General features: G+C 38.4%; 1 protein-coding gene across 1 annotated transcript in view; it reads right to left on the reverse strand.

The window, feature by feature from the left end:
• Positions 1-1063: 1063 nt before the first annotated feature.
• Positions 1064-25250, reverse strand: part of frmpd2 (FERM and PDZ domain containing 2) — a 31283-nt gene continuing 7096 nt past the window's right edge. The window contains 12 exon segments of the mRNA XM_061909014.1: positions 1064-1793; positions 7802-7909; positions 7978-8044; positions 9846-10060; positions 14490-14682; positions 16059-16144; positions 19622-19715; positions 21777-21875; positions 22031-22212; positions 24307-24423; positions 24577-24684; positions 24828-24908. Of these exon segments, the coding sequence (XP_061764998.1) occupies positions 7872-7909; positions 7978-8044; positions 9846-10060; positions 14490-14682; positions 16059-16144; positions 19622-19715; positions 21777-21875; positions 22031-22212; positions 24307-24423; positions 24577-24684; positions 24828-24908 (1280 nt within the window). The 3' untranslated portion in view covers positions 1064-1793; positions 7802-7871.

Below are 25250 nucleotides of genomic sequence, written 5' to 3' on the forward strand. Positions count from 1 at the left end.
ATATACATTTTTTATTACAATTTTTTAAAAGTTAGGAATTCATTCAGAATCATGACGAATGAGAATTGTGATTTGTGTGTAAATACATTTTTAGCACCCCTGTTATTTAAGTTTTTGACTTTTTAAAATTTGGATTAACATATTTAGAACTCACATCTAAATACGCCTCTAAATAATTAAATTTTGTTTGGAAAGAAAAGTACAAAAAGGAAACAAATGTAAAGTGGTCAGAATATTAACTTAAATGATAATATATCCTGCCATGTTTTACTTAAATATAATGATTGCACAGCTGTCAAATTTTCCTTTACTTCAGTGTAAAGTAGATATTATCTGATACACACAGGCTTATCCCCAGTGGATAATACAAATCATAATAGCACATTATTTTTATTATCAGAGCATCTCCTGGGAGTCAAGTCTCCCCGAGAGACACCTCTGTTTCTAACATTTAAAGTTAAAGTACCAATGATTGTCACACACACTCTTGGTGGGGCGAAATTATTCTCTGCATTTGACCCATCACCCTTGATCACCCCCTTGGAGGTGAGGGGAGCAGTGGGCAGCAGCGGTGCCACGTCCGGGAATCAGTTTTGGTGATTTAACCCCAAATTCCAACCCTTGATGCTAAGTGCCAAGCAGGGAGGTAATGAGTCCCATTTTTATAGACTTTGGTATGACTTGGCCGGGGTTTGAACTCATAACCTACCGATCTCAGGGCGGACACTCTAACCACTAGGCCGAGTGTCCTTGAACGCACCACAGTCATGTGGAATATGAAATGCAAAATAGAGAGATACATTTATTTTATTTCAGCTTTCTTCTATCTCTCCATCCTTTTTCAAAATGTTGGTGCATGCTTAAAGGTCAGCTTTGATGACGTTATGACGTCTGTGTTGACTGTTACAAGCTAGGTTTACTGCTATCCAGGTGGAACAAAATATTTCATATTTTTGATAGGGAGTCATTCTTAATCTTTTGGATTCTGGTGTAGTACTGATTGGATTTCTATGTTCTATCTTTTCATTGAGAGAAATTGTAAAAAGCAACAAATACTCATGTCAAGATTTTATTTATTTTTTGCCACGGCTGCCCTACACCAAAGTTACGTGTGATTACTAGCAACTGATATAAAGCTTTGTGGTTTGACTAGAGGTAACAATCATCATATTTCATTATTAGGTTACTCACTTGAGACATAAGTGAAATGACAAGGAAGAACATCTATCCATACTCCATCAATCCTTCGTCAGTCGTCGCCGCGTGCAGTGACCTTAGCAGAGGCCGCAGAGGTCAAGACCGCGCTGTCCATTTTCTGTTTCTCTGCTCATGAATAAACAGAGGCCAGTGTTTGGGTGTGCATGTCCTTCAGGGCGATTACACACACACACACACATACACACACACACACACACACACACAGCCTTGGGCCGTCTCCGCTGGCATAATTAGAAACATTTGGGATCATTTGCAAAGGGAGCACAAGTTCTGATGGGATCCAGATGCACTACTGGGTTTCACCGAAATATGGGCCCTCATTCAAGGAACTATTAGTGGCTCCTCTTCACCCAGGGAGGTGTGTGCTAGTGTCTCTTTTGTCCTTGATATTTAACCAACATTTCTTTTAGTCATCCACACTGAGGTCAGACTCATTTTAGGCACTTTTATTTCGCTGAGTAAATTGTTGCCTCCTCAAACAAAACCTGTGAAGTGGTGTTTAATCTCATGATAAATACACACGCGCTGTCCAATATAGTTTGGTCCTCTTGTCCTCTTGTGTGTATTCTGGTTTCCTGTGAAAGGAAATAACATGAGTTGTATTAGTGCTTATGGCTCCTCAAGGTGAAACTGAAACAGCACAAAGTTACCTTTTACTAACACAACTCTGCCACCTGGTGGTTTACGGAGGAGTTACAAATATTGGAATATTTATTTTTGAATGAAGATGTTAAGGGACAAGTGGTAGGAAATGGATGGATGGATGGCTGTGTTAAATACAGCTACCCAACTCATATCCCAAAGGCAAAAATCTTACTCGGCACATCTTTTAAGTGGTCCGTCACTGTTGTTCTGTTCAATGTTGCCCGCCACGCCATTTTATGTGGTCTCTGCATTACTTTATATGGCCCGCCTGATCATTTTCTGTGGTGCTCCTCATCATTTTACATAGTTCGCTGCATAATTTTATAATGCCTGCAAAATTGCTTTCAAGTTAAAGTACAACTGAGAGTGAAACACACACTAGGTGTGGTGAAACTGACTCATCCCCTTGTTTCACCCCTTGGGAGGTGAGGGGAGTAGTGAGCAGCATTCAGCGGCGTGCTCGGGAATCATTTTGATGAATCCCCAATTCCACACGAGGGTTGAGCAAGGATGTATTGTACATTTACCTGAATTCTTATTTCCACAAACCCGCCAATAAATGTATGTCTGCAGCAGTCACAGGTTCATCTTAGTTTTTTAGTACACTGGGAAAACACAGATGCAAAAATACCTAAATGAATCGAACAGAACCTTACATGCCTACATGTTTAAAAATATAGCCAATGTTTCTGTGGTTTATCAATCAATCAATCAATCAATGTTTACTTATATAGCCCTAAAATAATTGGAATATTTATTTTTGAATGAAGACGCAAAAAAGCTAAGTATCGTTCTATCTGTGTGATTTTAACTGTTTTGCAGCTTTATTTACAACTTATCGAACATATTTAATAGTTCAATTTAACTTGCAAATCACCCGATCTCTGTCTCACCACTTCGCCCTCAGCTAGCTAGCTGCTAAGCTAACGAGGCTAGCGGAGAAAGGCAGCGCCGGTCTGAAGGAAGCTTCTCCCCGCCACCGTGACCACCACTTCCCGAAGACAGCTGGCACCCCACTCGGCGACGGAAAGTTTCTGTGAGTATGGCTTCCTGCGCTTCGTGCACTTTACTCATGGATAGGTTGGCTTTGCTAGAGAGCCGTGTCCGCCAGTTAGAGCAGTGTAATTTCGTAACTTTAGATGTTGCGGACACATCTGCTAGCGTTAGCTGTAGCGAGCTAACTAGCCCAGCTTGTAGCAGCCCTAACCGGCCTACAAGCTACGGTGTACCGGTTGAGACGCATAATAGATTTAGCCCTTTAGCTAGTCCTACACCCCAGTCTACCGGGCACCACACTTTAGTCATAGGGGACTCCATCACCCGAAACATAAAGCTTAGCAAACCAGCCACGATTAAGTGTATTCCCGGGGGCAGAGCACCTGACATTGAAGCTAATCTTAGGGAGCTAACTCGCAACAGGTCTAGTAAACACGTACGGCAGGGTAACCGCACCACTAGTTATGCGAATATAGTAATACACGTTGGCTCCAATGACGTTAGGATGAGACAATCAGAGATTACAAAGAGAAACATAGCCAGGGCTTGTAATCTCGCCAGAAAGATGTCCAGGCATCGAGTAATTGTCTCTGGCCCCCTGCCTGGGAGAGGCAATGATGAGAGATATAGCAGATTAGTCTCTCTTAACAAGTGGCTGGATAGCTTCTGCAGACAACAGGGATTTACGTTTATTGATAATTGGCCCTCTTTCTGGGGCAAACCTGGCTTGCTGAGGAGAGACGGCCTTCACCCTAACCAGGAAGGCGCTATCCTCTTGTCTCGGAACATAGACTTCGCATTGAGCCACATTTGACTAACTGCACTAGAGCAAGCCCGGTCACAGGCAATTACAGAGCCTGCAAGCCTGGGTATGGAGTCAGTTAAGTTAGAACTAGCCAGCGCCAGGCTGGATGATCCCTGTACACATAGCAATTTTCGTAGAATAATACACAACTCACAAAATGTTTTTTCTACTGTGTCTATGACTACGTCAGAGTTAGACATGCGTTCTACTGAGGTGGCAAATTATGATGCGTTCAGTTTATCGCAACGCCAAGTAGACAATCTGAAAATTCCCGTCATATCAATTCCTAGATATGGTCGTAATTATTTTAAGTACACTGCGCATAATAAACGCAACATTATTAATATTGCTACTACGGATAATTTTATCAACAACTCCTTAAAACAGCCCACTACCTATAATATGGGCTTTCTAAACATCAGATCTTTGTCTCCCAAAACGTTATTAGTCAATGAGGTCATTAGAGACAACAACCTTAACGTCATCGGTCTTAGCGAAACCTGGCTTAAACCAGACGACTTTTTTGCGATAAATGAGGCATCGCCTCCTAACTATACGAATGCGCATATTGCCCGTCACCTCAAAAGGGGAGGGGGTGTCGCACTACTATACAACGAAAACTTTAACTTTAGTCCTAACTTAAATAATAAATATAAATCGTTTGAGGTGCTTTCTATGAAGTCTGCCACACCTCTGCCTCTGTGCCTGGCCGTTATCTACCGCCCCCCAGGGCCCTATTCGGACTTTATTAGTGAATTCTCAGAGTTTGTTGCTGATCTAGTGACGCACGCCGATAATATAATTATAATGGGGGACTTTAATATCCATATGAATACCCCATTGGACCCACCGTGCGTGGCGCTCCAGACTATAATTGATAGCTGTGGTCTTACACAAATAATAAATGAACCGACGCATCGCAGCGGTAATACGATAGACCTAGTGCTTGTCAGAGGTATCACCGTTTCCAAAGTTATGATACTCCCGTGTACTAAAGTAATGTCCGATCATTACCTTATAAAATTCGAAGTTCAGACTCATGTTCGGCAAGCTAATAATAATAATAACTGCTATAGCAGCCGCAACATTAATGCTGCCACAACGACGACTCTTGCGGACCTACTGCCCTCGGTAATGGCACCGTTCCCAAAGTATGTGGGCTCTATTGATAACCTCACTAACAACTTTAACAACGCCCTGCGCGAAACCATTGATAGTATAGCACCGCTGAAGTTAAAAAAGGCTCCAAAAAGGCGTACGCCATGGTTTATTGAAGAAACTAGAGCTCAGAAATTATTATGTAGAAAGCTGGAACGCAAATGGCGCACGACTAAACTTGAGGTGCACCATCAAGCATGGAGTGATAGTTTAATAACTTATAAACGCATGCTTACCTTAGCTAAAACTAATTATTACTCAAATCTCATCCGCATTAATAAAAACGATCCAAAATTTTTGTTTAGTACAGTAGCATCGCTAACCCAACAAGGGACTCCTTCCAGTAGCTCCACCCATTTGGCAGATGACTTTATGAAGTTCTTTAATAAGAAAATTGAACTTATTAGAAAGGAGATTAAAGACAATGCGTCCCAGCTACAACTGGGTTATAGTAACACAGATACGATTGTATATACGGCGGATACTGCAAATATCCAAAATAGTTTCTCTCGTTTTGATGAAATAACATTAGAAGGATTGTTACAACGTGTAAATGGAATAAAACAAACAACATGTTTACTTGACCCACTTCCCGGGAAACTTATCAAGGAGCTTTTTGTATTATTAGGTCCATCAGTGCTAAATATTATAAACTTATCACTTTCCTCGGGCACTGTTCCCGTTGCATTCAAAAAAGCGGTTATTCATCCTCTCCTTAAAAGACCTAACCTCGATCCTGACCTCATGGTAAACTACCGACCGGTGTCTCACCTTCCCTTTATTTCGAAAATCCTCGAAAAAATTATTGCAGAGCAGCTAAATGAGCACTTAGCGTTTAACAATCTATGTGAAACCTTTCAATCCGGTTTCAGGGCAAATCACTCGACTGAGACATCCCTCGCAAAATTGACTAATGATCTATTGCTAACGATGGACTCTGATGCGTCATCTATGTTGCTGCTCCTCGATCTTAGCGCTGCTTTCGATACCGTCGATCATAATATTTTATTAGAGCGTATCAAAATACGAATTGGTATGTCAGACTCAGCCCTGTCATGGTTTAACTCTTATCTTACTGATAGGATGCAGTGCGTCTCCTATAACAGTGTGACCTCGGACTATGTTAAGGTAACGTGTGGAGTTCCCCAGGGTTCGGTCCTTGGCCCTGTACTCTTCAGCATCTACATGCTGCCGCTGGGTGACGTCATACGCAAATACGGTATTAGCTTTCACTGTTATGCTGATGACACCCAACTCTACATGCCCCTAAAGCTGACCAACACGCCGGACTGTAGTCAGTTGGAAGCGTGTCTTAATGAAATTAAACAATGGATGTCCGCTAACTTTTTGCAACTTAATGCCAAAAAAACGGAAATGCTGATTATCGGTCCTGCTAGACACCGACCTCTATTTAATAATACAACTTTAACATTTGACAATCAAATAATAAAACAAGGTGACTCTGTAAAAAATCTGGGTATTATCTTCGACCCAACTCTCTCCTTTGAGTCACACATTAAAAGCGTTACTAAAACGGCCTTCTTTCATCTCCGTAATATCGCTAAAATTCGCTCCATTTTGTCCACTAAAGACGCCGAGATCATTATCCATGCGTTTGTTACGTCTCGTCTCGATTACTGTAACGTATTATTTTCGGGTCTCCCCATGTCTAGCATTAAAAGATTACAGTTGGTACAAAATGCGGCTGCTAGACTTTTGACAAGAAAGTTTGATCATATTACGCTTGTACTGGCTCACCTGCACTGGCTTCCTGTGCACTTAAGATGTGACTTTAAGGTTTTACTACTTACGTATAAAATACTACACGGTCTAGCTCCAGCCTATCTTGCCGATTGTATTGTACCGTATGTCCCGGCAAGAAATCTGCGTTCAAAAGACTCCGGCTTATTAGTGATTCCTAGAGCTCAAAAAAAGTCTGCGGGCTATAGAGCGTTTTCCGTTCGGGCTCCAGTACTCTGGAATGCCCTCCCGGTAACAGTTCGAGATGCTACCTCAGTAGAAGCATTTAAGTCTCACCTTAAAACTCATCTGTATACTCTAGCCTTTAAATAGACCTCCTTTTTAGACCAGTTGATCTGCCGCTTCTTTTCTTTCTCCTATGTCCCCCCCTCCCTTGTGGAGGGGGTCCGGTCCGATAACCATGGATGAAGTACTGGCTGTCCAGAGTCGAGACCCAGGATGGACCGCTCGTCGGGACCCAGGATGGACCGCTCGCCTGTATCGGTTGGGGACATCTCTACGCTGCTGATCCGCTTGAGATGGTTTCCTGTGGACGGGACTCTCGCTGCTGTCTTGGAGCCACTATGGATTGAACTTTCACAGTATCATGTTAGACCCGCTCGACATCCATTGCTTTCGGTCCCCTAGAGGGGGGGGGTTGCCCACATCTGAGGTCCTCTCCAAGGTTTCTCATAGTCAGCATTGTCACTGGCGTCCCACTGGATGTGAATTCTCCCTGCCCACTGGGTGTGAGTTTTCCTTGCCCTTTTGTGGGTTCTTCCGAGGATGTTGTAGTCGTAATGATTTGTGCAGTCCTTTGAGACATTTGTGATTTGGGGCTATATAAATAAACATTGATTGATTGAAATCACTAGTGTGTCAAAGGGCTGCACAAACCACTACGACATCCTCGGTAGGCCCACATAAGGGCAAGGAAAACTCACAAGAGAAAAAGAAAAAGAAAAGAAACGGCAGATCAACTGGTTTTCCGTTATCCGTTATACAGTGCTCAATACTGGGGTAGAGCGGAATATACTTAAGGTCAGGAAAAAAAAAAAGAGGCTATTTCATCCCTACAAGCCTGTTTCGCAGGTTACTCTGCTCGTCATTTTATTTGGAAAAATTTATTTGTTATTGGGAAATCAGTGTAGGCCTCAATAAAAAAAAAGTAAACCTTCTTCTAATCCCCTAATACCCTGAACTCCAGCTGTTTGGTTATCATGTGGACACGTCACTGACCTGCTGTCATTTAGCAGACGGGTCTTTGTATCCCTGTTAGCATGCCGTGTGTTGCCTCGTCTTGTATTGCTCATGTTCTTGTGAGCTGATGGAAGGAGGGAAGGGTCCCTGGAGAAAACACAATGTGTAAAAATACAGAAAGACTATGTCCAAGTTTGTCAGGAAATGGGTGTTACCTGGTGAAGGCCGACATAACGTCAGCCGGACCTCAGATTGGGACGTTTTGAACAGATTTAGCACTTTCTGGATGAGAAAAATAGAAATAATACATTATTTGGCAAAATAATACTATGTTTGGTGCCTCCCCTACGAGTGATTGGGTACTTTTTACATTTTAACCAAAACGGTACCAATTTCCGGTACCTGTGTATCGGACAGTACTTAACAGTACCAAGTTTCGATAGTTTGTGTGTGTGTTCATCTGCTAATGAATCTTAATTTGTGTAAAAACAAAAGGGCTTTTTTTTTTTTCCAATCAACACTGAGTTCATAGACAACTGTGCTATCCAATTGTTGTATCTTGTTTTCTTACAATTCTGAGTCTCATTTGCAAGTATGCATTCATTTAATTTTGTCCATGGTGTACTGCCGTAGTCAGGAAGTGGTCTTTGAAGGTGCCAGTCTTGTCTTTTGAGGAGCCCTAAAAATTCTTTGTACTCTAAGGCAGGGGTCCCCATACTTTCTGACTTGGGGGCTTCATTGGGTTAGAACAATTTGGCCGAGGGCCGGGCTGTGTATATATATATATATATATATATATATATATATATATATATATATATATATATATATATATGGACCGCCTTATTTAAATTAGGATTTAAACCGACAATCATTTTTTTCACATTCATGTTACCACGCATGAATAATCTGTAACACATTTTCTCAATCGAAACCTAAACAACTGACACATATGCACACTGACACTTAATTCTATGTGCAAAGCCGTGGATCACATGACCGGTGCATTCGTGCGTCTGAAATTATTCAAGAAAATACCTAATAAAAGACGTCTTTCGTGTCGGAGCTATATTATGCTGTAGTATTATATTTCCTAATTTTAAAGAAATTAACAACATGAAAAAAACGCGAGCACACACTAAAATGCTTCAACTAAAATAGTTTTAATCAGACCCATAAGTCATCCAGCAGACACACAATTATAAAGGAAATTGCTGAGTATACAAAATGGCCATTCATAATGTTGACACACACACGTAGGACGCAGGATTGTCGTCCATATTAGCACTTCTCAAAACAGTGCTAAGTGTTAATAAATCACATTGTACAGGCTAAATAATTATTATTGCATATTCACTCCCCGGTATTGTGGGTGTTTAGATGATCAGCATATATTTTGGATATTAATGAAGACGGAAACGCAAAATGGATTGCAAGCTTAATTTTTCTCACTTAAGAGACGCGATCCACTTTGCACACGTTTAGTATTTAAGCTTTGCATGTGCCATCAGGTTTGCACGTGTTTTAGCACAGGCAAACCTTTAATTAATCAGGCCCTAAGTGCTGTGCTTCTTACACACCAACTGTTTGATCGCAACATGCATTTTACTTGAAGTTTTGATTGCCAAATTTGTAGGTGTTGAAACCGTTACGTAAAACCGCCAATGCTAATTGATAGCATGTACAGGGCGTTTGCAATGGTAATTAGCATCAAACTCGCTTGAAAAGTGGAGCCTTACTTTTAGGCACTTTCTACTAGGCATGTTAGCTTTGTTGACATGGAAAATAGCAACATGAACTCGAGACTGTCCCCCATAAAAAACACCTGTTTGCCTATTAAGTGCTTGAGTTTGCAACCGGAACTCACTGACGTCAAGTGCAAGAAAGGTATCGACAACCGATACCGTTTGATTACGTGAATCAGTAACTCTTTTGTACTGAATTCGGTCGGTAACAATAAAAAAACTAATTATGTATCCACCCCCAACAAACGGAATTTCTGATTTTTTTCACCTGATAGTTGCTCAGACAAAACACCTGGATGATAACATCCGGAAGAGCTCTAATAGTCTAATCCACATACCGGATAAGACAAGTCTTTGAGCGACTGGCCGTCGATGGCCAAGAGTACATCTCCCTCATTGATCCTGCCACTCAACTGGGCCGGCTGGTCGGGGAAAAGCTGCTTTATCCGGATCAGACTGCCAAAGTCCGGAATGGGCGGGTCCAGCTCACACATAACGAAGCTAAAGCCCAGACCGTTGGTGCTCTTAGTCAAGGTCACTTCCTCTGTGTTGTCTGAAGAGAATGACAGACAGTTCTCATTCTTAGTGCGTCAAACTGAACAAGACTCCAGATCCAGTTAGGATATACAGTCGTGGTCAAAAGTTTACAAATACTTGTAAATAACATACAGTCGTAGTCAAAAGTTTACATGCACATGTAAAGAACATAATGTCATGGCTGTCTTGAGTTTCCAATAATTTCTACTACTCTTTTTTTTGTGTGTTAGAGTGATTGGAGCACACATTTGTTGGTCACCAAAAACATACATGAAGTTTGGTTCTGTTATGAATTTATTATGGGTCTACTGAAATTGTGACCAAATCTGCTGGGTCAAAAGTATACATACAGCAATGTAAATATTTGGTTACATGTCCCTTGGCAAGTTGCACTGCAATAAGGCGCTTTTGGTAGCCATCCACAAGCTTCTGGTGGAATTGTTGACCAAACTCTTGACAAAATTGGTGCAGTTCCGCCAAATGTGTTGTTTTTTTCTGACATGGACTTGTTTCTTCAGCATTGTCCACACGTTTAAGTCAGCACTTTCGGAAGGCCATTCTAAAACCTCAATTCTAGCCTGATTTAGCCATTCCTTTACCACTTTTGAACAGTGTTTGGGGTCATTGTCCTGTTGGAACACCCAACTGCGCCCCAAGACCCAACCTCCAGGCTCACGATTTTAGGTTGGCCTCACCTTTTCTCCTCCAAACATATTGCTGGGTATTGTGGCCAAACAGTTAATTTTTTGTTTCATCATATGGACAAAAATAAGACCATCTGGAGGAAAGTTCTGTGGTCCAATGAAACACAAATTGCGCTGTTTGGCCACAAAACCCAGCAATATGTATGGAGGAGAAAAGGTGAGACCTTTAATCCCGGGGACTTCATGCCTACCGTCAAGCATGGTGGTGGAAGTATTATATTGTATTACTACCATTTTGCTGCCAATGGAACTGGTGCTTTACAGAGAGTAAATGGGACAATGAAAAAGGAGGATTACCTCCAAATTCTTCAGGACAACCGAAAATCATCAACCTGAAGGTTGGGTCTTGGGCGCAGTTGGGTGTTCCAACAGGACAATGACCCTAAACACATGTCAAAAGTGGTAAAGGAATGGTTAAATCAGGCTAGAATTAAGGTTTTAGAATGGCATTCCCAAAGTCTTGACTTAAACGTGTGGACAATGCTGAAAAAAACAAGTCCAGAAAACCAGCAAATTTAGCTGAACTGCACCAATTTTGTCAAGAGGAGTGGTCAAAAATTCAACCAGAAGCTTGCCAGAAGGATGGCTACCAAAAGCACCTTATTGCAGTGTAACTTGCCAAAGCACATGTAATCAAATATTAGCATTGTTGTATGTATACTTTTGACCCAGCAGATTTGGTCACATTTTCAGTAGACCCATATTAAATTAATAAAAGAACCAAACTTCATGAATGTTTTTTTGTGACCAACAAGTATGTGCTCCAATAACTATCACAAAATATAAGAGTTGTAGAAATTATTGGAAACTCAAGACAGCTATGACATTATGCTATTTACAAGTGTATGTAAACTTTTGACCTCAACTGTAGGTGCCGGATGTCTGTGTTTGTGTCCTAAGTCACCTCCTGGTCAGGGCAATAGAAATAATACATGCACTCCCGCATGCACCTTATAACAGGGGATGAAATATGTAATAGAGCAACAAATTCATAATCTATATTAATTTATTCAAATTACTTTTCTAATACTTTTACTGAAGGGATTTGTTTGTGTCCAAAGGGTCCTTATTGTGTGTTTTTCTGGGGGGCGTTAAAAGGTAAAAGGTGCTATGTGTAATATGTTCCTACGTGCATGAATTTTATACACACAGAAACATGTTGGAACATATACTACTCCAGGGTACACCTGATTTTGAGTAGATCATCAAAGGGTCAAATAATATGTGATTTAACCCTTTGTATTCTGTAACTGTTCATCATATATTTCTCAATATTTTTTTTCTGGGAAAAAAAAAGGAATTTGTATGTGTGTAATTTTATTGTATTTTAAAAATATATTTAAAATATAATACTGTACAGTTATAATAATGATTGATTGGATATGCATATTTAATTCTACTCTGTCTGCTAAACTGAAGCCAAATTTGACTTTCAGTATTTTTCAGAAAAAAGAAACAAGAGTTTATATATGTGGAGTTGTTTTTAAATTTTTTAAAAATAAAAAAAAATACTATATTTTTAGTTTGCTTAACCCAATCAAGTTTTAACTTACAATATTATCTCTGAAAAACAAACTGTTTTTATATGATGTATAAACCAAAATATAACTTTTAATATTTTCTGTGACAAAATAAAAAAAACATATAAGAATTATTATTACGAGTTGAGTGTCGCAAAGTGTTAAAGGAATCTAACCTTACTAACTTATTATTATTATATGCATATCTAATTATATTTTTAACAATATAAATGTTTGTTCAACTAAACAGAACTTTAACTTACATTAATATCTCAGAAAGAGATTTTATTTATCTAGTTATTTTTCCTTTTTAAATAGAAATGTAAAATAATACTAATGCATACTTAACCTACACTTTTGATAAACTAAAAACAAATTTCAATTTCACTATCTTCTTTAAAAAAATGAAGTCTTTATGCATAGTTGTTTTTTTCATTTTAAAAACATATGTAAAATAATACCATATCCATATGTAGTCATTTAGCTGTGTTGCTAAACTAATTCCTAAACTTGACTTTTAATATGTTTTCAGAAAGAGAAAGAGTAGTATTGATATTTGTAGTTGTTTTTTTATTTTAGAAAATATACAGTCCGTAACATTGTATTATATTTTTATTTACATTTAACATTCAATATTTTCTCTGAAAAAGGAACAGTTTTTTTGTGTAGTTGTTTTTGTTTATAGAAACATATGTGATATAATAATAGTATATGTATATTTGATTCAACTTTGTTGTTAAACTAAACCCAAATTTAACTTTCAATATTCTGTCTTTGTTTGATTTAAAACAAAAGTAAAATACTTTATCCATATTTAATTTAAATGTTTTTCCCAAACTAAACACAAATTCATTTTTCAATATCTTTTACTAAAAAGCTGTGTTTTGCATGTATTTTTGATGTTAATTACATATATTAAAAACTATATTCATATTTTGTTCTACTTTTTTGTGCTAAAATAAAACCAAATTTTACTTTAAACATTTACTCCTTTTCTATAAGTGTAGTTGTTTTTTTGTTTTTTTTTATCTTAAAAACATGTAAAATATGACTAAAAGAATATTTGATTCAACTTTTTGCTAAACGACACCCAATAACTTTCAATATTTTCTCTGGTAAAAATATAAATAATTTTTATGTGTGTAGTTGTTTTAGTTTTTAAAAAATATTTATAAAATAATACAATGTGCAAATTTACTTCTACTTTTTTTCTAAACTAAACCCAAATTCAACTTTCATTTTTTTTTCTGAAAAAGAAACACGTTTTTTTTGTGAGTACTTGTTTTTGTTTTTTAAAACATATTTAAAATTATACTACTAGAATGGCGCTAAAAAGCGCTTTAACATATTATCATTATTATTATTGGAATTATTAGAATATTTATATTTAAGTCTACATTTTTCTAATCCCAAATTTAAATGTCAGTCATTTATGTGTGGAGCTGTCTTTTGTTTTAAAAGCAAATGTAAAACAATATGTATGCCATCAGCGTGTGAATGTGTGTGTGAATGGGTGAATGTGGAAAGTTTCTTACTGTATGTGTGCAGTTTTTTTTTGACATTCCAAACATATGTAAAATAAAATCATATGCAGATTTAAAATAAGTGATGTGCATTCTGCATGATGTTGTCCACCTGCAACAGGCTGAAATTAACATTTTGGTAGAATCCGAGACAATTTTCATTTTATGTCTGTATAAAAACATTTTAATATGAAAAAGTAACCACTACAATTCCACATCATGTATATCTTGATGTTTGAGTGAAGACGTACATACAATATTACAAAGTTCAAAATAAAGAAATCATTACTTGCGTGTCCTTACAGCTTTTGGAGACACAATAAAAACAAAGAATAAGAAAAATCATTACTCAGTCAGTAATGTAAGTAGTTAACAGATTAATGACTAAATTGGCCTCAATTAACTACAAATGTTATGTAGTGTAATGTAATCTAGTCAATGGTCCTGTATGGGAAGTTAGGTGGACAAGGAGGATGATAAGGGAGGGATAAGAAGAGGAAAGTCAGGGTCAGAAAGGAAGCTCAGGAGTAGGAATCGTGTGAAAGTTAATCTTTGTGCAGTCACCCAGTTTACTACATAGAGAAAGTGACTTTCTTTAAGGCAGAATGTCGATCTGCACTCAGATTAGTTTTTTGGTAGCTTGTTGTACAAGTGCCGTATCACTGTGGGTGTGTGCAAGACCTTTTAGGTATCCGTACCATCAGTGACAAAATTGTAGTTGCTGGGCTGCTCACAGAAAGCATGTGAAGGGTTGCTGATAGTTGAGAAGCTGTTGATCCTCTGCTGCCTGGTATCAATGTTGTGAGTGGACACACTGCTGGTGTCAGTATAGGCACCCAGAGACCCCCTGGGGAACGTCATGGGCCCCCTCTCCACAACCAAAGTCACCACCTGCATAATGGAAGAGGATGGTTTCAGTCCTCTAATCCAGGGGTTCTCAAACGTTGTTCACCAAGTACCACCTCAGAAAACAGGTGGCTCTCCAAGTACCACCATAATCACCAACATTAAAATACAGCAGCGTAGTAAGCCTAAGTATTCATTGAAATCATGTTTTTTTAAAAAGTATAATTATTATTGTTGGTTACTGTAATATTACACACAGTTTGAGCAGTAACATTGTGTTTGAATATTTATTTAAGGGATTTTTTAGCGTACCACCACAGTCAGAGTTGTGTACAAAGAGAGAATGGCCAATCAAACAGTAGTTTTTCCGATGAAATAAGCCAAAATAATACAACTATGTATAGTAGTATATTTTATATAGCTAAGCATACTTCAGCTCATAAACTTACAATAAAACATGCTTTTATTTTGTGAAAGTATAATTTTCCGGCCGTATTTGATGAACTCTGCAGCTGCGTTCCTGCAATGCTTCATGACCAGCAGGCTTTAAACACGCGCCCGACGGTGAAGTGAGCATGAAAAATAAAAGAAATACACAGAACAACCGAAAAATAACTTCTTACCCTCATTTTGCCAAAATATTTATTAGCTTTGGACCAACAATCACAGAGAAATTGTGACTTTTGTGTGAAGAATGTCAACTGTGGTGACTGCCTCCAACGTATTTGTAATCACGCTTTGTGTCACTCATGATGTACTTTCTTTTTTATTACATGCTAAGTGAATAAGTGTACTTTTGTAATTATTTCCCCATATTTCTGCACAACAACTCAGATATGGGAACACTAGTGAGCAGTAGAGAATATGGAGTGCTATTTGGTCCAGAAAATATTTTGCTTCATTCGGATAAGCAGAAGAAGATCGATGGATGGATGGATGGCATTTTTGACGTGTTTCTCGCCGCTTTGTGTTATATATTTTTTATGGGATTTTCAATTAATTTTCTCTTCTATTACTAAACCCAAAATTTGGCTTAGTTTATTTACTCCTCCAATGTCTGTCTATTTGTACTTGTGTTAGACTTTCTCTTGTATTGTTACCGTAGTGCATTATTTTAGTTTTAATGAGATTCAAAGATCTTCTTTTTCTCAAACCATCTCTTAAATGTATTCATTTCTTCTGTTATGCTGCACAACAGGGCATTAATACACATCGAAAAACTAACGAGGAAGCGCCGCAAACACATAGCATCAGCTCAAAATCGGTAGCAGTCATGGCGCCCTGTAGCCACGTGAGTGCCTTTTGACCAATCATTTAGGAGATCGCCTGAAATCGAGTTGGCGATACTCTTTATAAATACGACTCTGACCACTGTTCGAGAATCACTACTCTGTATTTAGAGAATGATTGTTCACATTTACCTCCCTGGTTTTCCTCAGACACTCCACCGCTTGCTCGTGGGTGATGCTCTGAAAACTGATCCCATCAACTTCTAAAAGCCTGTCACCTGTCAGTCAGAACAGAGGAGTCACATCAACATTTCCACTTTCAGTGGTAGGTAGCAGTGAAAAGATGCAAGTTTTAAAGTTTAAATAGAGTAAAAATATTAACTTTCTTTGTGAGAGTTTTTTGGTTCTCTGATATACTTTGACAGCTGTCAAGTCTATCAATATTGGACTGTATTGATTGAGCTCTGGGCAGCACGGTGGAAGAGGGGTTGGTGTGTCTGCCTCACAATACGGAGGTCCTGAATAGTCCTGGGTTCAATCCCGGGCTCGGGATCTTTCTGTGTGGAGTTGCATGTCCTCCTCGTGAATGCGTGGGTTCCCTCTGGGTACTCCGGCTTCCTCCCACTTCCAAAGACATGCATGTGGGGATAGGTTGATTGGCAACACTAAATTGGCCCTAGTGTGTGAATGTGAGTGTGAATGTTGTCTGTCTATCTGTGTAGGCCCTGCGATGAAGTAGCGACTTGTCCAGGGTGTAACCCGCCTTCCGCCCGATTGTAGCTGAGATAGGCTCCAGCACTAGGGACCCCAAAGGGAATAAGCGGTAGAAAATGGATGGATGGAGGATTGAGCTCAAGACTTCAGCAAGGACATCTTGCTGCAAAACGACTACTATGGTGAACTGGCTGTCTTTTTCGAGCTAATTTTTGGCAATTATTTTTTGCTTCTCTTACACCAAGGCCAAATCCGCCCTGGGAATAACACCATACTGGCCCCCCAGTTCAGTTCAAAACATGCCAGACAAACATTTTTGCAGAACATTTCTAAAAATACTACAGTGATCCTGTTGTTTACAGGAGTGTGGACCACTGTAAACACATTGGCAGAGCCTTGCATTGACATTTTAACCTTGTAAGCAAACATTGGACACTGCGGTCCAAACTTGTGATTTACATAATTGAGGCGTTCCTCAAAGTACCCTTTAAAGTCCTGTCTTTACCCATTTTTTATGTAACATAGGTGTTGCTGTAGCGTGTTTACTTCAGATGCATTCAGTAGTCATTATTGGTATACTAGGGGTGTTCCTCAAGGTTCAATTTTAGGTCCTCCCTTTTTCACAATTCTATTCAAATTGTGATCTATGAGTTCAGTTCAAAAAACTTGTGACAGACTCAGTTTTTTTTAGCATATTTTTAATAACACTAACTACAGTGCTGTAATAGAGACGATATTTGACTAGCTTTTTGTAGAAGGTCCTTAAAAACAGCTGAGCACTCCTGTAACAGATTAAATAAATTCACTAAAATCAAATATCCAATGAATAGGACAGTGGTTCTTCGGGTGCTTAACTTTCGGGAAATGTGGCCCTCAATACAATTTAGTTGAATATTTCTGTTTTACTCAGAATTACAAACCCCGTTTCCATATAAGTTGGGAAATCGTGTTAAATGTAAATATAAACGGAATACAATAATTTGCAAATCCTTTTCAACCTATATTAAATTGAATGCACTATAAAGACAAGATATTTGATGTTCAAACTCATAAACTTTATTTTTTTTTGCAAATAATAATTAACTTAGAATTTTATGGCTGCAACATGTGCCAAAGTAGTTGGGAGAGGGCATGTTCACCACTGTGTTACATCACCTTTTCTTTTAACATCATTCAATAAACGTTTGGGAACTGAGGAAACAAATTGTTGAAGCTTTGAAATTGGAATTCTTTACCATTCTTGCTTGATGTACAGCTTAAGTTGTTAAACAGGTCTTGTTGTCGTATTTTACGCTTCATAATGCGCCACACATTTTCGATGGGAGACAGGTCTGGACTGCAGGCGGGCCAGGAAAGTACCAGCACTCTTTAACTACAAAGCCACGCTGTTGTAACACGTGGCTTGGCATTGTTTTGCTGAAATAATCAGGGGCGTCCATGATAACGTTGCTTGGATGACAACATATGTTGCTCCAAAACCTGTATGGACCATTCAGCATTAATGGTGCCTTCACAGATGTGTAAGTTACCCATGCCTTGGGCACTAATACACACCTATACCATCACAGATGCTGCCTTTTCAACTTTGCGTCTATAACAATCCGGATGGTTATTTTCCTCTTTGTTCCGGAGGACACCACGTCCACAGTTTCTAAATATAATTTGAAATGTGGACTCGTCAGACCACAGAACACTTTTCCACTTTGCATCAGTCCATCTTAGATGAGCTCGGGCCCAGAGAAGCCGGCGGCGTTCCTGTGTGTTGTTGATAAATGGCTTTCGCTTTGCATAGTAGAGTTTTAACTTGCACTTATAGATGTAGCGACCAACTGCAGTTACTAACAGTGGTTTTATGAAGTGTTCCTCAGGTAGTCCCTGAATGATCAGTGTCAGAGCTTGGTCCGCATTGCTGGCAGTAAGTCGGACCAGTTTCCAGTGAGGGTGGGACTCTGTCAGAGCTGCCCTTTGTCACCAATTCCGTTCACAACTTCTATGGACAGAATTTCTAGGGGCAGTCAGGGCGTAGAAGGGATCCATTTTGTTGGCTGCGGGATTAGGTCACTGCTTTCTGCGGATGATGTGATCCTGCTGGCTTCATCGGGCCAGGATCTTCAACTCTCACTGGATCGGTTTGCAGCTGAGTGTGAAGCGACTGGGATGAGAATCAGCACTTCCAGGTTCGAGTTCATGGTTTTAGCCCGGAAAAGGGTGGACTGCCCCAGACAGAGGAGTTCAAGTTCCTCTGGGTCCTGTTCATGAGTGAGGTAAGAATAGTGAGATCGACAGGCGGATCAGTGCGACGTCTGCGGTGATGCAGACCCTGTACCGATCCGTTGCGGAGGACCAACCGGTAGGAGAACTTGGGAAAGACCCGGGACACGGTGGAGTGACTATGGCTGCTAGCTGGCCTGGGAACGCCTTGAGATCACCCGGGAAGAGTTGAAAGAAGTAGCTGGGGACAGGGAAGTATTGGCTTCTCTGTGTAGCCTGCTGCCCCCGCGACTGGACTTCAGGTAAGCGTAAGAGGATCGATGGATGGATAGAAAAAAGTTTTTTTTTTTTCATTACATGGGCAATTATAGTGTCAAATATTCAACATATATTAAAAAGATTGTATCTTTAATTTGGATTCAAGTGAGGATTTTAGCAAAAAAAGTAAAAAAAAATATTAATTTGTTATAATTTTAAAATACACTTTTAAATATATTGTGACTTCTTTGGGGCTAGCGTCACATACGGTGAAATGTGACTTTTGTAAGGAGCAATAAATGTGCACTTGCACAAGCCCAGAATAAAGTTAAAGTTCCAACAATTGTCACGCACACACTGGTTGTGGTGAAATGTGTCCTCTGCATTTGACCCATCCTCTTGTTCACCCCCTGGGAGGGGAGAAGAGCAGTGAGCAGCAGCGTGGAATATTATGAGTGGCCAAATTAGTTTTTAGTCTCATGCATTGACCAAATAACTCTGAAGTATAAAACACAACAGAATAAGTAAATGTAAAATTCAGTATTAGGAGTTATTCATAATCTCAACCGTACCTGCATGTATGCGTCCGTCCTTCTCAGCAGACCCTCCTGGAATGAGGTTCTTGATGTACATTCCCCCATTAGGAAGGCCAGCGTTACCACCACCCTGAATGACATTGTGTTTTATTCTAGGCATTAATGTTACACAAATTAAAATACTTTGCTGTAGTATTCATAGTTGGGTACAACACAGCTTTGCAGGTGCGACTAGAACAACCTTCCCTCTCTCTAATCCTGTCAGAGCACAAATGTTAATGAGATTGAGTCCGGTAGACTTTGTGACACCACACTCATTTCCTCATAGACTAAAAGCACAGGTGTCAAACTCAAGGCTCGCCATGTCATTTTATACAGGACACAAAAGCCTGGAAATAATATGCATCAATAAAATACCTTATCTTTACTTACTAGAGTAAATGTATGAGTTATTTCCATGTTGACAGAAAAGAAATACCGTTTGTAACTGCATATCTTTTCAACTTTGATATTATCGAATACTGGAAAAATAACATATTATCATACATTCCAAATTGTATATTTAAAAAAAATTCAAAACAGCAACAAATATCTACTGGACTCATGAATTCAAGGCAAATTTTATACTGTAAAAAATGACAAAAGCTTTTACAGGCAGCTCAGTCACCAGAATTTTATTGTAAAAAGAACTGTGGTATTGTTTCACTTACATCAATAAATTGTAGAAACAACAAAAATAGATTTTATGGGAAAAATAAAATGGCAGCTAGGTCGCCAGAAATTTATGATTGAAACCCCCCCCCCCCCCAAAAAAAACAGATGTGCCTATATATATATATATATATATATATATATATATATATATATACATTTATATATATATATATATATATATATATATATATATATTTATATATATATTAGGGGTGTTGGAAAAAATCGATTCGATTACGAATACGTTTTGCGATTCAGAATCGATTCTCATTTTTAAAAAATCGATTTAAAAAAAAAAAGTTTTTTTTTTTTTTTTTATCAATCCAACAAAACAATACACAGCAATACCATCACAATGCAATCCAATTCCAAAACCAAACCTGACCCAGCAACACTTAGAACTGCAATAAAGACACAAACACGACACAGAACAAGCCAAAAGTAGTGAAACAAAAATGAATATTATCAACAACAGTATCAATATTAGTTATAATTTCAGCATAGCAGTGAATAAAAATCCCTCATTGAAATTATCATTAAACATTTCTAAAAATAAAAAAAAGAACAATAGTGTCACAGAGGCTTACACTTGCATCGCATCCCATAAGCTTGACAACACACTGTGTCCAATGTTTTCACAAAGATAAAGCAAGCCATATTTTTGGTTCGTTTAATAGTTAAAACAAATTTACATTATTGCAATCAGTTGATAAAACATTGTCCTTTACAATTATAAAAGTTTTTTTTTTTAAATCTACTACTCATCTAGCATGTCAGCAGACTGGGGTAGATCCTGCTGAAATTGTTTGTATTGAATGAATACAGAATCGTTTTGAATCGGAAAAATATCGTTTTTGAATCGAGAATCGAATCGAATCGAAAAAAATCGATATATTATCGAATTGTGACCCCAAGAATCGATATTGAATCGCATCGTGGGACACCCAAAGATTCACAGCCCTAATATATATATATATATATATATATATATATATATATATATATATATATATATATATATATGTTCCTCGTCCACTAATTGACCGAAAGAGCACGCACTTCATACGCGCTCCCCCGACGTTGTGGTGCAAACGCGATGTCATGTTATCATGTAAAAATTCATTTTTAGACAATATGATTTGCCTGAGTGGCTAGGAGACTCCGAGAGTAACAAGCGGTAGAAAATGGATTAAACAGGACAGATTTACAAAAATAATAGTTATAAAAGAAAAAAATGTTCTTTATTTTTACTTGGAACTTTCCACGGGCCGAATTTTGGACGCTGACGGGCCGAATACGGCCCTTGGGCTGTAGTTTGGGGACCCCTGTTCTAGCCTATTTAATTGCTTTAAACAGAAGTTACACTAGATTGCCAAAGCTTTTGATTGAGAAAGCAGAGTAAACTTGACATGCACAGAATATTGATGTACAGTACTACTATGTTTGACATCAAGCCACAAACTAGTAACATACTCACAGTGATGCTGATTCCCAGACTTCCTGATAGCTTCTTGAGCTTCACAGTGATCTCCTCTGGCCTCTCGCAGTTCATAGAGGAAGAAAGCATGCATCCATCCTTGAATTAATGACCAAAGTATTTCATCCATCCATGCAACAAGAGAGCTCATCATTCTGTGCTTTACAACCACACAGCCACATACCTTGCCTTACCATTTTTAAAAGTACTCGATTATATAAAAAAAAAAAAAACACTTGCAAGGTTGGTCATACCTGCGCGTTAAGAACACGGACTTCTTGGGGGATGTGTAGCCTTTTGCTGGTCTTTGGCTCCATCATGACTGAGACGATCTCATCCAGGCTGTCCTCCCCCGACTGTCCGAATGCCATCAGTGTGCTTTGTGACTCGTAATTCCTCAATGCAGAAGGCCGTGCAGTGTTTGGAGTTTGGGGTACTGAAAGTAAACGTGCCAAACATCAGTCGGAAAGTCAGTTTTCACGTGGATTTGAGGTGTTTGCTGCGTATGTATCGAGTCGATACTAAATAGTTCAGTATTACGAGTATTATTATTTTAATAATCAAATAATCTAACGATTAGTTTGTTTAAGTAATTGAGTAATCGGATGAAATAGACTTAATATATTCAATATGTGTTTTAGGGATCATTGTTAAAATAAAAAATGTTTCGCCCTGCCATAACCGTCATTGTCTTTTTTTTTTTTTAAATAAATGCGCGTCAACATTGAAATTGAACTTTAAAAAAGTCTGCATTAATAAAAACAATAAAATGCACCCCATCCCAGCAGCTGTACGGAAACTTTGTCCGCGTATTTAAAGTTCCGGGCTCTCCATGCTGCCCAGATTTGATCTATTTTTATTAGTGACACTCGTTAAACGATTAATAAAGCAACATAATATGAATCAAAGCTTTTTTGTCATCAAATGAATCGATATAATTGATTAATCGTTGCATCCGGAGGTACGAGCGCACTCCCATAAATGATAAATACCACGTTAGGGAAGGGATTCATATGGCCCTATTCCTGGGCGGAAGAGTTCAATCATTTTGCAAAGCAGTCTGCTGAAAATGATGGTAATAATCACTTTACATAGCGACTAATGCTGTTGTCAAAGTTGGAATTGCCCCAAAATGTATTTTAAGATAATCAACACTTAACTCGCATCTGGCGGCTAAAGAGTGTAGTGCAAGTTTCATGTGTCAGGTAAACTGTGATGAATGGGGCCATATGAATCTCCTTCCTACTGTATACAAAAAGAAAACGATAATTATTTCTGTGCATGCGGTGGAAAAATATGTAGGCGGAGTTATACACAATAGCGCTGGTTACACTGAGGATGGACAACATCTCTTTTGGGCTCAGTGCACCAAACTAAAGGAAAGTACATGAAAGCAATTAACTAATAGAAAAAAGTAAAACATTAAACTTTAAGTATTGTATAATGTAGAAGAATTGATGCAGAAACATGTCATTAAGAATAGAGACGATGTCTTTGAAAATGTGAAAGAATCTTCTAGGACAGTGGTTCTCAACCTTTTTTCAGTGATTTACCCCCTGTGGACATTTTTTTTTGATTCAAGTACCCCCTAATCAGAGCAAAGCATTTTTGGTTGAAAAAAAGAGATAAAGAAGAAAAATACAGCACTGTGTCATCAGTTTCTGATTTATTAAATTGTATAACAGTGCAAAATATTGCTCATTTGTAGTGGTCTTTCTTGAACTATTTGCAAAAAAAGATATAAAAATAACAAAAAAAACTTGTTGAAAAATAAACAAGTGATTCAATTATAAATAAAGATTCCTACACATAGAAGTAATCATCCACTTAAAGTGCCCTCTGTGGGGATTGTAATAGAGATCCATCTGGATTCATGAACTTCATTCTAAACATTTCTTCACAAAAAAAGAAATCTTTAACATCAATATTTATGGAACATGTCCACAAAAAATCTAGCTGTCAACACTGAATATTGCATTATTGCATTTCTTTTCACAGTTTATGAACTTACATTCATATTTTGTTGAAGTATTATTCAATAAATATATTTATAAAGGATTTTCGAATTGTTGCAATTTTTAGAATATTTAAAAAAAATCTCACGTACCCCTTGGCATACCTTCAAGTACCCCCAGGGGTACACGTACCCCCATTTGAGAACCACTGTTCTAGGATGAAAGGGACAGTGATAACTCAGCAATATAGTGGTCTCATTATTGACACTTCCTTCCTCATCAAGAACAAATGTCAACTATATGGAAAAGAGTAAGGAATTCTTCACTTTTTTATTTTGGTTTTGTTTCTTATATTTGTCTTTTCATTATTGTAATGTATATGTCCCGAAACCAGTGACTTTGGTGTTAATTTAGGTGTAATTTAGATAAAGGTTCTCGGAGTTAAACTGAAACTCGACTTGTATTCAATTGTTGAAACTGAACTAGTTTATCACCGGAGGACCACCCGTATGCAAATTCGTCAACAGGGCTGCAACCACCACACAAACATGGACACACAGACACACACAGAGCACCTTTTGGCTGCGAGATAATGAGCTGCACTTCCTCCGGGCTGCTCTGCATGACCTCCGCTGCCTCGCTGAAGGTGGCGCCCTCCAAGCTGATGTGGTTCAGAGAGATCAGGCGACCACCTAGGGGCAAAGGTCACCAAAATGTTATTTTCTACGTTAAGCTAGCAATAGCTGTTTTGTTTTATGACCAAACAAAATCATAAGAACAAGATGTGTTGGAAGCAATTTAATTCAAATTTTAGGATGATGAGAAAAAAACCTTTTCAGAAATACCTGGCCGTATATGTCCGTCCTTATCAGCGGGTCCCCCGGGTAACACAGATGCAATGAAAATGCCCAGGTCGTAACGCCCCACTGTGTCCTCTCCCACTATCACTATACCTTCATGGATACAAACCACAGTTTTAGTTTAAAAAAAACATGCAATAACTTTTACTCCATCATCATTAACTGTACTTCTTTTGTAAACTGAAGTATGTCGTATTTAACTATTTGCCGTTATTAAGTGTATTGTAAAATCTTACCCAGCCCAAGCTTTGGGTCTTTCTTCAGAGAGATGCATATAACTTCTCTTTCTGATGATGACCCCTGTTTAGGTAGCGTTTCTGTGAGATAGACATACAAATAAATGCACGCTAATCCAGTACAAACTAATCTAGACTCACTGGAAGCCAAGTTTTATTGGTTAAAATGTTAAAATCTTGCACATACTTGATGTCAAATATATTGTACATACAAATACACCTTTATACTCACATACACACAATTATTCATACATATACACACACAAATACAGTACATTCCTACACACTCAAAGTTCATGCATCCACACGCACATTCACTGTACAAACATACATGTACACATACTGTACATATACAAGTACACATGCGTACATGCTTATAATCACGTTTCATCGAAGATATATTAACATTGTAGGCCAAGGGAA

Source organism: Nerophis ophidion, linkage group LG08 (assembly GCF_033978795.1).
Source record: "Nerophis ophidion isolate RoL-2023_Sa linkage group LG08, RoL_Noph_v1.0, whole genome shotgun sequence".
Lineage (NCBI taxonomy): Eukaryota > Metazoa > Chordata > Actinopteri > Syngnathiformes > Syngnathidae > Nerophis > Nerophis ophidion.